This window comes from Phyllobates terribilis, unplaced genomic scaffold (genome assembly GCF_046119375.1).
Source record: "Phyllobates terribilis strain yellow unplaced genomic scaffold, ASM4611937v1 Scaffold_9__5_contigs__length_417890890, whole genome shotgun sequence".
NCBI lineage: Eukaryota > Metazoa > Chordata > Amphibia > Anura > Dendrobatidae > Phyllobates > Phyllobates terribilis.
Window position 1 is genome coordinate 410372466 of NW_027362769.1, and position 14306 is coordinate 410386771.

Here is a 14306-nt window from a genome sequence, read left to right on the forward strand (position 1 = left end):
AGGTACCATCAGTGCGGCTTCAGGGATCAGGTACCATCAGTGCGGCTTCAGGGATCAGGTACCGGCAGTGCGGCTTCAGGGATCAGGTACCGTCAGTGCGGCTTCAGGGATCAGGTACCGGCAGTGCGGCTTCAGGGATCAGGTTCCGGCAGTGCAGCTTCTGGGATCAGGTACCGGCAGTGCGGCTTCAGGGATCAGGTACCGGCAGTGCGGCTTCAGGGATCAGGTACCATCAGTGCGGCTTCAGGGATCAGGTACCGGCAGTGCGGCTTCAGGGATCAGGTACCGGCAGTGCAGCTTCAGGGATCAGGTACCGGCAGTGCAGCTTCAGGGATCAGGTACCGTCAGTGCGGCTTCAGGGATCAGGTACCGTCAGTGCGGCTTCAGGGATCAGGTACCGTTAGTGGGGCTTCAGGGATCAGGTACCGTCAGTGGGGCTTCAGGGATCAGGTACCGACAGTGCGGCTTCAGGGATCAGGTACCGACAGTACGGCTTCAGGGATCAGGTACCGTCAGTGGGGCTTCAGGGATCAGGTACCGACAGTGCGGCTTCAGGGATCAGGTACCGACAGTACGGCTTCAGGGATCAGGTACCGACAGTGCGGCTTCAGGGATCAGGTACCGACAGTACGGCTTCAGGAATCAGGTACCGACAGTACGGCTTCAGGGATCAGGTACCGTCAGTGCGGCTTCAGGGATCAGGTGCTGACAGTACGGCTTCAGGGATCAGGTGCTGACAGTATGGCTTCAGTGATCAGGTACCGACAGTACGGCTTCAGGGATCAGGTACCGTCAGTGGGGCTTCAGGGATCAGGTACCGACAGTACGGCTTCAGGGATCAGGTACCGACAGTGCGGCTTCAGGGATCAGGTACCGACAGTACGGCTTCAGGGATCAGGTACCGATAGTACGGCTTCAGGGATCAGGTACCGTCAGTGCTTCTTCAGGGATCAGGTACCGTCAGTGCGGCTTCAGGGATCAGGTGCTGACAGTACGGCTTCAGGGATCAGGTGCTGACAGTACGGCTTCAGCGATCAGGTACCGACAGTACGGCTTCAGGGATCAGGTACCGACACTACGGCTTCAGGGATCAGGTACCGCCACTACGGCTTCAGGGATCAGGTACCGCCAGTGCGGCTTCAGGGATCAGGTACCAGCAGTGCGGCTTCAGGGATCAGGTACCGTCAGTGTGGCCTCAGGGATCAGGTACCAGCAGTGCGGCTTCAGGGATCAGGTACCAGCAGTGCGGCTTCAGGGATCAGGTACCATCAGTGTGGCCTCAGGGATCAGGTACCAGCTGTGCGGCTTCAGGGATTAGGTACCGGAGTTGCGGTTCAGGGATCAGGTACCGGCAGTGCGGCCTCAGGGATCAGGTACCGCCAGTGCTGCTCCATGGAACAGGTACCAGCAGTGCAGCTTCAGGGATCAGGTACCATCAGTGCGGCCTCAGGGATCAGGTACCAGCAGTGCGGCTTCAGGGATCAGATACCGGAGTTGTGGTTCAGGGATCAGGTACCGGCAGTGCGGCTTCATGGATCAGGTACCGCTGGTGCGGCCTCAGGGATCAGGTTCCGGCAGTGCAGCTTCTGGGATCAGGTACCGGCAGTGCGGCTTCAGGGATCAGGTACCGGCAGTGCGGCTTCAGGGATCAGGTACCGGCAGTGCGGCTTCAGGGATCAGGTACCGGCAGTGCGGCTTCAGGGATCAGGTACCGGCAGTGCGGCTTCAGGGATCAGGTACCATCAGTGCGGCTTCAGGGATCAGGTACCGCCAGTGCGGCTTCAGGGATCAGGTACCGTCAGAGCGGCCTCAGGAATCAGGTACCAGCAGTGCGGCTTCAGGGATCAGGTACCGGAGTTGCGGTTCAGGGATCAGGTACCGGCAGTGCGGCTTCATAGATCAGGTACCACTGGTGCGGCCTCAGGGATCAGCTACCGGCAGTGCGGCTTCATGGATCAGGTACCACTGGTGCGGCCTCAGGGATCAGGTACCGGAGTTGCGGTTCAGGGATCAGGTACCGGCAGTGCAGCCTCATGGATCAGGTACCGGCAGTGCGGCTTCAGGGATCAGGTACCGGCAGTGCGGCTTCAGGGATCAGGTACCATCAGTGCGGCTTCAGGGATCAGGTACCGCCAGTGCGGCTTCAGGGATCAGGTACCGTCAGAGCGGCCTCAGGAATCAGGTACCAGCAGTGCGGCTTCAGGGATCAGGTACCGGAGTTGCGGTTCAGGGATCAGGTACCGGCAGTGCGGCTTCATGGATCAGGTACCACTGGTGCGGCCTCAGGGATCAGGTACCGGAGTTGCGGTTCAGGGATCAGGTACCGGCAGTGCGGCTTCATGGATCAGGTACCACTGGTGCGGCTTCAGGGATCAGATACCGGAGTTGTGGTTCAGGGATCAGGTACCGGCAGTGCGGCTTCATGGATCAGGTACCGGCAGTGCGGCTTCAGGGATCAGGTACCGGCAGTGCGGCTTCAGGGATCAGGTACCATCAGTGCGGCTTCAGGGATCAGGTACCGCCAGTGCGGCTTCAGGGATCAGGTACCGTCAGAGCGGCCTCAGGAATCAGGTACCAGCAGTGCGGCTTCAGGGATCAGGTACCGGAGTTGCGGTTCAGGGATCAGGTACCGGCAGTGCGGCTTCAGGGATCAGGTACCGGCAGTGCGGCTTCATGGATCAGGTACCACTGGTGCGGCCTCAGGGATCAGGTACCGCCGCTTCAGGGTTCAAATAGTGCCAGTGAGGCTTAAGGGTTCAGGTACCGCTGGTGCGGCTTCAGGCTTCAGGTACCATTAATGCAGTTACAGGTTCTGGGACCGCAGATGAGGTTTCAGGTTCAGGTAATCGTTAACTAACTCTAGGACATGGACCTGGCAACATAGAGTTGCACAAACACAAGTAGTGAAACTACAGGGGTTGCTCAGGCACCTCCTTACTGGGGAGAGTGCCTTATATACTAGACGCCTCCCAGAAATTGGCTGGAGGCATTTCCAAAGTGCATGCGCAACCCCTTTAAGAATCAGTGACCGCGCTCGCACTAGGCGCGCTGCCAGGAGACCTGTGCAGAATGCACAAGACCAGAGCAGCACAGAGCCATGGCAGGAAATGAGCACATTGCCACGCGGCTGAGGCGGTGAGTATGTTGGCGTCGCTGCCGGGGGGAGGGAGAGGGAATATGCAGGGATGCCGACATTAGATTTACACATTGCAAATCAGCTTACAAGAAACCTCATCACTTCTGCCATTTTTAAACCACACGGTCATAAAAAGTTGATATTGGTAAACAAATCTCAGACAATCCAAATAAAAATGGCAATAAATGATCTGCGAGATCTAGAGATTTTGCACAGTATCACAATGGCACAACAGCAGTTAATAATCAGTATGGAAAAGATCATTACATCGCCGAACAGGAAACCTAAGCCCTGTATATCCCTAGAGCTAGGCCCTGGATAGAGAGGGGGGATGAGCACTGGTCAGTCCCCACTATAAACTAAAGACAATAAGGGAGACAAACAAAGGGGGGGGGGACTAAGCTTGAGCAGAAATCAGAGAGATAACACCAAATGTTCTCTAAGGACGCCAGCTGCAGAGCAACTGTCTACTACATCTGACACACTCGTGACTGTAAACCATTATTCAGCCGGAAAATAGAGAGGCCGGATTAGACTTTGCCAAAAACATCTAGAGAAGCTGCCCATTTCTGGAAAAGCAAAACTGAGATTAACCTGCACTTGAATGATGGGAAGAAAAAAGTCTGGAGAAGGCTTGAAGCAGCTCCTGATCCTCGGCACATCCTCTGTAATACATGGTGGAGGCGGTGTGATGGCACGGACGTGCATGGCTTCCAATAGCACAAACTCATTAGTGGTTATTGATGATGTGACTGAAGACAGAAGCAGCCGGATGAATCCTGTGTGTACAGAGCAAGACTTTCTTCTCAGATTTAACCAAATGCAGCAAGGTTGATTGGACGAAGCTTCACAGGACAGATGGACAATGACCCGAAACATCCTGTGGAAGCAAAGAAGTGGAATATTCTGCATTGGCCGAGTCCTCACCAGGTTTCAGCCCATCAAGCCCCATTTCACAGGTAGAAGACACAATGTAAAGCAGAAAGAGCCATAAAAAAACAACAACTGAAGTCTCTGCAAAGCCTCACACAGAAGGAGACCAGCGATGGTGACGTCCATGACCTCCAGCCTTCAGCCTGTCATTGCTGAAAATACTCACACAAAAGGAGACCAGCGATGGTGACGTCCATGACCTCCAGACTTCAGCCTGTCATTGCTGCAAAGCTTCACATAGGAGGAAACCAGCAATGGTGACGGCCATGACCTCCAGACTTCAGCCTGTCATTGTTGGAGATCCTGACACAGGAGGAAACCAGCGATGGTGACGTCCATGACCTCCAGACTTCAGGCCGTCATTGCTGGAAATTCTCACACAGGAGGAAACCAGCGATGGTGAAGTCCATGACCTCCAGACTTCAGGCCGTCATTGCTGGAAATCCTCACACAGGAGGAAACCAGCGATGGTGAAGTCCATGACCTCCAGACTTCAGCCTGTCATTGCTGGAAATCCTCACACAGGAGGAAACCAGCGATGGTGACGTCCATGACCTCCCGACTTCAGCCTGTCATTGCTGTAAATCCTCACACAGGAGGAAACCAGCGATGGTGACGTCCATGACCTCCCGACTTCAGCCTGTCATTGCTGGAAATCCTCACACAGGAGGAAACCAGCGATGGTGACGTCCATGACCTCCCGACTTCAGCCTGTCATTGCTGGAAATCCTCACACAGGAGGAGACCAGCGATGGTGACGTCCATGACCTCCAGACTTCAGGCCGTCATTGCTGGAAATCCTCACACAGGAGGAAACTAGCGATGGTGACGTCCATGACCTCCAGACTTCAGGCCATCATTGCTGCAAAGCTTCACATAGGAGGAAACCAGCGATGGTGACGTCCATGACCTCCAGACTTCAGCCTGTCATTGCTGCAAAGCTTCACATAGGAGTAAACCAGCGATGGTGATGGCCATGACCTCCCGACTTCAGCCTGTCGTTGCTGGAAATCCTCACACAGGAGGAAACCAGGGATGGTGACGTCCATGACCTCCAGACTTCAGGCCGTCATTTGCTGGAAATCCTCACACAGGAGGAAACCAGCGATGGTGACGTCCATGACCTCCAGACGTCAGGCCGTCATTGCTGGAAATCCTCACACAGGAGGAAACCAGCGATGGTGACGTCCATGACCTCCAGACTTCAGTCTATCATTGCTGGAAATCCTCACACAGGAGGAAACCAGCGATGGTGAAGTCCATGACCTGCAGACTTCAGCCTGTTATTGCTGGAAATCCTCACACAGGAGGAAACCAGCGATGGTGACGTCCATGACCTCCAGACTTCAGGCCGTCATTGCTGGAAATCCTCACACAGGAGGAAACCAGCGATGGTGAAGTCCATGACCTCCAGACTTCAGCCTGTCATTGCTGGAAATCCTCACACAGGAGGAAACCAGCGATGGTGACGTCCATGACCTCCCGACTTCAGCCTGTCATTGCTGTAAATCCTCACACAGGAGGAAACCAGCGATGTTGACGTCCATGACCTCCCGACTTCAGCCTGTCATTGCTGGAAATCCTCACACAGGAGGAAACCAGCGATGGTGACGTCCATGACCTCCCGACTTCAGCCTGTCATTGCTGGAAATTCTCACACAGGAGGAGACCAGCGATGGTGATGTCCATGACCTCCAGACTTCAGGCCGTCATTGCTGGAAATCCTCACACAGGAGGAAACTAGGGATGGTGACGTCCATGACCTCCAGACTTCAGGCCATCATTGCTGCAAAGCTTCACATAGGAGGAAACCAGCGATGGTGACGTCCATGACCTCCAGACTTCAGCCTGTCATTGCTGCAAAGCTTCACATAGGAGTAAACCAGCGATGGTGACGGCCATGACCTCCAGACTTCAGCCTGTCATTGCTGGAAATCCTCACACAGGAGGAAACCAGTGATGGTGACGTCCATGACCTCCAGACTTCAGGCCGTCATTGCTGGAAATCCTCACACAGGAAGAAACCAGCGATGGTGACGTCCATGACCTCCAAACTTCAGCCTGTCATTGCTGGAAATCCTCACACAGGAGTAAACCAGCGATGGTGACGTCCATGACCTCCAGACGTCAGGCCGTCATTGCTGGAAATCCTCACACAGGAGGAAACCAGCGATGGTGACGTCCATGACCTCCAGACTTCAGTCTATCATTGCTGGAAATCCTCACACAGGAGGAAACCAGCGATGGTGAAGTCCATGACCTGCAGACTTCAGCCTGTCATTGCTGGAAATCCTCACACAGGAGGAAACCAGCGATGGTGACGTCCATGACCTCCAGACTTCAGGCCGTCATTGCTGGAAATCCTCACACAGGAGGAAACCAGCGATGGTGAAGTCCATGACCTCCAGACTTCAGCCTGTCATTGCTGGAAATCCTCACACAGGAGGAAACCAGCGATGGTGACGTCCATGACCTCCCGACTTCAGCCTGTCATTGCTGTAAATCCTCACACAGGAGGAAACCAGCGATGTTGACGTCCATGACCTCCCGACTTCAGCCTGTCATTGCTGGAAATCCTCACACAGGAGGAAACCAGCGATGGTGACGTCCATTACCTCCCGACTTCAGCCTGTCATTGCTGGAAATCCTCACACAGGAGGAGACCAGCGATGGTGATGTCCATGACCTCCAGACTTCAGGCCGTCATTGCTGGAAATCCTCACACAGGAGGAAACTAGCGATGGTGACGTCCATGACCTCCAGACTTCAGGCCATCATTGCTGCAAAGCTTCACATTGGAGGAAACCAGCGATGGTGACGTCCATGACCTCCAGACTTCAGCCTGTCATTGCTGCAAAGCTTCACATAGGAGTAAACCAGCGATGGTGACGGCCATGACCTCCAGACTTCAGCCTGTCATTGCTGGAAATCCTCACACAGGAGGAAACCAGTGATGGTGACGTCCATGACCTCCAGACTTCAGGCCGTCATTGCTTGAAATCCTCACACAGGAGGAAACCAGCGATGGTGACGTCCATGACCTCCAGACTTCAGGCCGTCATTGCTGGAAATCCTCACACAGGAGGAAACCAGCGATGGTGACGACCATGACCTCCAGACTTCAGCCTGTCATTGCTGGAAATCCTCACACCAGAGGAAACCAGCGATGGTGACGTCCATGACCTCCAGACTTCAGCCTGTCATTGCTGGAAATCCTCACACAGGAGGAAACCAGCGATGGTGACGTCCATGATCTCCAGACTTCAGGCCGTCATTGCTGGAAATCCTCACACAGGAGGAAACTAGCGATGGTGACGTCCTTGACCTCCAGACTTCAGGCCGTCATTGCTGGAAATCCTCACACAGGAGGAAACCAGCGATGGCGACGTCCATGACCTCCAGACTTCAGCCTGTCATTGCTGGAAATCCTCACACAGAAGGAAACCAGCGATGGTGACGGCCATGACCTCCAGACTTCAGCCTGTCATTGCTGGAAATCCTGACACAGAAGGAAACCAGCGATGGTGACGTCCATGACCTCCAGACTTCAGCCTTTCATTGCTGGAAATCCTCACACAGAAGGAAACTAGCGATGGTGACGGCCATGACCTCCAGACTTCAGCCTGTCATTGCTGGAAATCCTGACACAGGAGGAAACCAGCGATGGTGACGTCCATGACCTCCAGACTTCAGCCTGTCATTGCTGGAAATCCTGACACAGGAGGAAACCAGCAAAGGTGACGTCCATGACCTCCCGACTTCAGCCTGTCATTGCTGGAAATCCTGACACAGGAGGAAACCAGCGATGGTGACGTCCATGACCTCCAGACTTCAGGCCGTCATTGCTGGAAATGCTCACACAGGAGGAAACCAGCGATGGTGACGTCCATGACCTCCAGACTTCAGGCCGTCATTGCTGGAAATCCTCACACAGAAGGAAACCAGCGATGGTGACGTCCATGACCTCCAGACTTCAGGCCGTCATTGCTGGAAATCCTCACATAGGAGTAAACCAGCGATGGTGACGTCCATGACCTCCAGACTTCAGCCTGTCATTGCTGGAAATCCTGACACAGGAGGAAACCAGCGATGGTGAAGTGCATGACCTCCAGACTTCAGCCTGTCATTGCTGGAAATCCTCACACCAGAGGAAACCAGCGATGGTGACGTCCATGACCTCCAGACTTCAGCCTGTCATTGCTTGAAATCCTCACACAGGAGGAAAACAGCGATGGTGACGTCCATGATCTCCAGACTTCAGGCCATCATTGCTGGAAATCCTCACACAGGAGGAAACTAGCGATGTTGACGTCCATGACCTCCAGACTTCAGGCCGTCATTGCTGGAAATCCTCACACAGGAGGAAACCAGCGATGGTGACGTCCATGACCTCCAGACTTCAGGCTGTCATTGCTGGAAATCCTCACACAGAAGGAAACCAGCGATGGTGACATCCATAACCTCCCGACTTCAGCCTGTCATTGCTGGAAATCCTCACACAGGAGGAAACCAGCGATGGTGACGTCCATGACCTTCAGACTTCAGCCTGTCATTGCTGGAAATCCTCACACAGGAGGAGACCAGCGATGGTGACGTCCATGACCTCCAGACTTCAGGCCGTCATTGCTGGAAATCCTCACACAGGAGGAAACTAGCGATGGTGACGTCCATGACCTCCAGACTTCAGGCCATCATTGCTGCAAAGCTTCACATAGGAAGAAACCAGCGATGGTGACGTCCATGACCTCCAGACTTCAGCCTGTCATTGCTGCAAAGCTTCACATAGGAGTAAACCAGCGATGGTGACGTCCATGACCTCCAGGCTTCAGCCTGTCATTGCTGCAAAGCTTCACATAGGAGTAAACCAGCGATGGTGACGGCCATGACCTCCAGACTTCAGCCTGTCATTGCTGGAAATACTCACACAGGAGGAAACCAGTGATGGTGACGTCCATGACCTCCAGACTTCAGGCCGTCATTGCTGGAAATCCTCACACAGGAGGAAACTATCGATGGTGACGTCCATGACCTCCAGACTTCAGGCCATCATTGCTGCAAAGCTTCACATAGGAAGAAACCAGCGATGGTGACGTCCATGACCTCCAGACTTCAGCCTGTCATTGCTGCAAAGCTTCACATAGGAGTAAACCAGCGATGGTGACGGCCATGACCTCCAGACTTCAGCCTGTCATTGCTGGAAATACTCACACAGGAGGAAACCAGTGATGGTGACGTCCATGACCTCCAGACTTCAGGCCGTCATTGCTGGAAATCCTCACACAGGAAGAAACCAGCGATGGTGACGTCCATGACCTCCAAACTTCAGCCTGTCATTGCTGGAAATCCTCACACAGGAGGAAACCAGCGATGGTGACGTCCATGACCTCCAGACTTCAGGCCGTCATTGCTGGAAATCCTCAAACAGGAGGAAACCAGCGATGGTGACGTCCATGACCTCCAGACTTCAGCCTGTCATTGCTGGAAATCATCACACCAGAGGAAACCAGCGATGGTGACGTCCATGACCTCCAGACTTCAGCCTGTCATTGCTGGAAATCCTCACACAGGAGGAAACCAGCGATGGTGACGTCCATGATCTCCAGACTTCAGGCCGTCATTGCTGGAAATCCTCACACAGGAGGAAACTAGCGATGGTGACGTCCATGACCTCCAGACTTCAGGCCGTCATTGCTGGAAATCCTCACACAGGAGGAAACCAGCGATGGTGACTTCCATGACATCCAGACTTCAGCCTGTCATTGCTGGAAATCCTCACACAGAAGGAAACCAGCGATGGTGACGGCCATGACCTCCAGACTTCAGCCTGTCATTGCTGGAAATCCTGACACAGGAGGAAACCAGCGATGGTGTTGTCCATGACCTCTAGACTTCAGCCTGTCATTGCTGGAAATCCTCACACAGAAGGAAACCAGCGATGGTGACCGCCATGACCTCCAGACTTCAGCCTGTCATTGCTGTAAATCCTGACACAGGAGGAAACCAGCGATGGTGACGTCCATGACCTCCAGACTTCAGCCTGTCATTGCTGGAAATCCTGACACAGGAGGAAACCAGCGATGGTGACGTCCATGACCTCCCGACTTCAGCCTGTCATTGCTGGAAATCCTGACACAGGAGGAAACCAGCGATGGTGACGTCCATGACCTCCAGACTTCAGGCCGTCATTGCTGGAAATCCTCACACAGGAGGAAACCAGCGATGGTGACGTCCATGACCTCCAGACTTCAGGCCGTCATTGCTGGAAATCCTCACACAGAAGGAAACCAGCGATGGTGACGTCCATGACCTCCAGACTTCAGGCCGTCATTGCTGGAAATCCTCACATAGGAGTAAACCAGCGATGGTAACGTCCATGACCTCCAGACTTCAGGCCGTCATTGCTGGAAATCCTCACACAGGAGGAAACCAGCGATGGTGAAGTCCATGACCTCCAGACTTCAGCCTGTCATTGCTGGAAATCCTCACACCAGAGGAAACCAGCGATGGTGACGTCCATGACCTCCAGACTTCAGCCTGTCATTGCTGGAAATCCTCACACAGGAGGAAACCAGCGATGGTGACGTCCATGATCTCCAGACTTCAGGCCGTCATTGCTGGAAATCCTCACACAGGAGGAAACTAGCGATGGTGACGTCCATGACCTCCAGACTTCAGGCCGTCATTGCTGGAAATCCTCACACAGGAGGAAACCAGCGATGGTGACGTCCATGACCTCCAGACTTCAGCCTGTCATTGCTGGAAATCCTCACACAGAAGGAAACCAGCGATGGTGACGGCCATGACCTCCAGACTTCAGCCTGTCATTGCTGGAAATCCTGACACAGGAGGAAACCAGCGATGGTGACGTCCATGACCTCCAGACTTCAGGCCGTCATTGCTGGAAATCCTCACACAGGAGGAAACCAGCGATGGTGACGTCCATGACCTCCAGACTTCAGGCCGTCATTGCTGGAAATCCTCACATAGGAGTAAACCAGCGATGGCAACGTCCATGACCTCCAGACTTCAGCCTGTCATTGCTGGAAATCCTGACACAGGAGGAAACCAGCGATGGTGAAGTCCATGATATGCAGACTTCAACCTGTCATTGCTGGAAATCCTCACACAGGAGGAAACCAGCGATGGTGATGTCCATGACCTCCAGACTTCAGGCCGTCATTGCTGGAAATCCTCACACAGAAGGAGACCAATGATGGTGACGGCCATGACCTCCAGACTTCAGGCAGTCACTGCTGCAAAGCCTCACACCGAAGGAGACCAGTCATGGCGAAGGCCATGGCCTCAGACTTCAGGACGTCATTGCATGCAAAGTATTCTCCACAAAGGGTTAAACATGGACATATTATTTATGGAAAAGTTAATTTATCCAATTACTTTTGAGCTCCTGAAATGAGGAGGATTTGTAGTAAAATGGCTGCAATTCCTAAAGGTTTCACAGGAGATTTCAGTTCAACCCCTTTAATTAAACCTGAAAGTCTCCTCTTCAGTTGCATCTCAGTTTCATTTTACATCCAAAATAGAATAATAGTAAAATAGCGGCCTGCAGAGCTGAAATCACAAGGATTCTGTCACTGGTGAAATATTTCTGGACCTACCTGCATTTGGGGTATTTTAGCAAGTAAAAAAAGGGTTGATAAGAAGTGTACTACACCTTTAAATAAAGTAAGAAGCTTTCTTTGCGGTCCAGGTTGGTGTGTTGGATTTACTTACCGAATAAATTGAAGACCGACTTCCTCTCAGAGCCACGGACCTTACGGGTGTCATTGCGGATGACGGGGAGAGTTGCTGACATTTTCTGCTCACCTGTAAGAAAAGAAAAGAAATGGAGGAAGAAAGGAGGAAAGGAAGAATGGAGTGACAAGGGATGGAGGAAGGAAGTGGGAGGGAAGAAAGTAAGGAATGAGGGAAAGAAGAGTCAGAAGAAGTGATAGGAGAAAATGAGGGAAAGAAGTGAGAGAAAGAAAGGAAATAGTGAAAGAAGAAAGAAGAGGAGGAAGAAGGAAGACGGTGAGGATGTAATGAAGGAAGAAAGGAAGGTGGAAAAGAGAAAGAAAAAAGAGAGACAGAGAGAGAAGGAAAGCAGAAAGGCAGGAATAGATTAAGGAATGAAGTAAGAAGCAAAAGAAGGAAGTAGTGAGGGAAGAAAGGAAAGAAGAAAGGAAAGTAGAAAAGAAAGATAAAAAAGAAAGGAATTGAGGGAAGAAGGGAGGAATGAAGAAAAATATATAAATATTTACTTTCTGTCATTGACGTACGGTGGGGAAATGACTTATTTGTGACTTTTCACCTTTGTTGTCACGGTGTCCGGTGTTTTGCGGCTCCTGGTGATGGCGATCGCTGCTGATCTGATCCCTGGTTGATTTCCTGCCCAGAGATTGTGACCCTGAAATGACCCCACATATAAAGAAGATGGCGGCACAGTGTCCTATTCTATCAGCTGCAGTATCAGGAATGACACCAATGGTCACCAGTTTTCCTATTCTAGGCCGTCTTTGGGGACATTTTTTATTTTTAAGTTCATGTATCTTGGGGCTAAAAATCATTTTTTCCATTGGGTTGCATTACACATTTTGCACTGTTTTGCATTTACAGTCTCTTGGTTTGCTGCACATTCGTGAGAAATGAGATGAGTTCAGGAAAGGACAGTGACGAGTTCTCAGAGGTCGGGTGCTTCCTCTTATTACTGTAGTTTCCTCACACACTGACCAGCACAATGGCGGCTGGTAGACGGTCATGTGACCAGATCAGCCCATCAGCCTCCTCCAATAGAAAAGCAGCTTTCCCCTGTGAGGTGAGTTACCATTTGGTGGAGGCTGATGGTCACATGACCGTCATCATCATGACCGCTCATCTGGTCACATGACCGTCCACTAGGACCATTGGTGGAGGCTGACGGTCACATGACCTTCATCATCATGACCGCTCATCTGGTCACATGACCGTCCACTAGGAGCATTGGTGGAGGCTGATGGTCACATGACCGTCATCATCATGACCGCTCATCTGGTCACATGACCGTCCACTAGGAGCCGCTGAATCGACAGAAGTGCCAGTCAGCGTGTGAGGAAAGCTGCACCAGCAAGAGAAAGTGGTCCGAACTCTGACTGAGAGCCGTCAGCGAGCTCATTCTGACAGGAGAGATTGTCGCTTTTTTTATCTTTCTTTTTTGAGCACCCCTCTCAGCTGATTTCTGACCACAGTCTACATTAAAGTTAACAAAAAAAAAAAAACCTGTGGAAGCCAACTGGTACAAAATGTATAATAAAAACACATGTAAAAATGATTTGTATTCCAAGATAAATGTATTTAGGTCAAATAAAGAAAAACCTACAAGAAGCAAAATGAACATGAACCCTGCTGTAAATAAATAAAAAGCAAAAGTGCATATAAATAAAATAGGTTTCTTAGTAACACTGTTTTTGATCAAAAATAGTATAAAAGCCATCCCACCACGACAAGGTGAACCCGTTCGGGATAGTCCTACTCTGTCCAATATTAAAAATCTTACCATGTGTCAAAGTTGACCTCTGTTTTAATAAGGACAGACAAAGGACCGGGTCCTGAACTGTGGACACCAGCCAAGGTTTTTAATATTAGACAGAGTAGGACTATCCCGAACAGGTTCACCTTGCCATGGTGGGATAGCATTTATACTATTTTTGATCAAAAACAGTGTTACTAAGAACCATATTTTATTGAAATGCACTTTTGCTTTTTATTTATTTACAGAAGGGTTCATGTTCATTTTGCTTCTTTTAGGTTTTTCTGATTCATGCCCATTGTGAAACATGCATTTATGAGCTGAATGTATACCAACTTAAACCAAGCCCAAATTTTTTGTTTTGTGTTTAGGTAAAATAAAACTCTTAAAGGTGATCAGCTCCTGTAAGGATGTTACACATTAGTGTGTTTATTTCCATTAGAAACATATTTAAAAAATGGTATGTAGAAATGTATGTATTTCTGTACATTTTTCACAATCAATGTAAAAGGGGTTTCCCATGAACAAAGTTAATTTTAATCAATAGATCTTGGAATAATAATAATTTCCACAATTGGATGGTAAAAAACAATGTTCCTATGCTAAGAGCTGTGCCCCTGCTGTGTACTGTGTAATGGCTGTGTCTGACCATGTAGAGCTGCTCCAGTTCATGGTCGGTAAATACTGCAGCTCCTGGCCAAGGGAGGTAGCATAAGAAAATATACTGATGACACA

The 14306-nt window shown here is 51.2% G+C and overlaps 1 protein-coding gene across 4 annotated transcripts in view; it reads right to left on the minus strand.

The window, feature by feature from the left end:
* The window catches only part of LOC141162664 (uncharacterized), a 111205-nt gene that overhangs the window by 79515 nt on the left and 17384 nt on the right, over positions 1-14306 (minus strand). For all 4 annotated transcript variants that reach the window (XM_073649002.1, XM_073649001.1, XM_073649003.1 and 1 more), the window contains 2 exons: positions 12378-12473; positions 11801-11893 (listed from right to left, as the gene is read on the minus strand). In XM_073649002.1, the coding sequence (XP_073505103.1) occupies positions 11801-11893; positions 12378-12473 (189 nt within the window). The remainder of the gene's footprint in view (positions 1-11800; positions 11894-12377; positions 12474-14306) is intronic.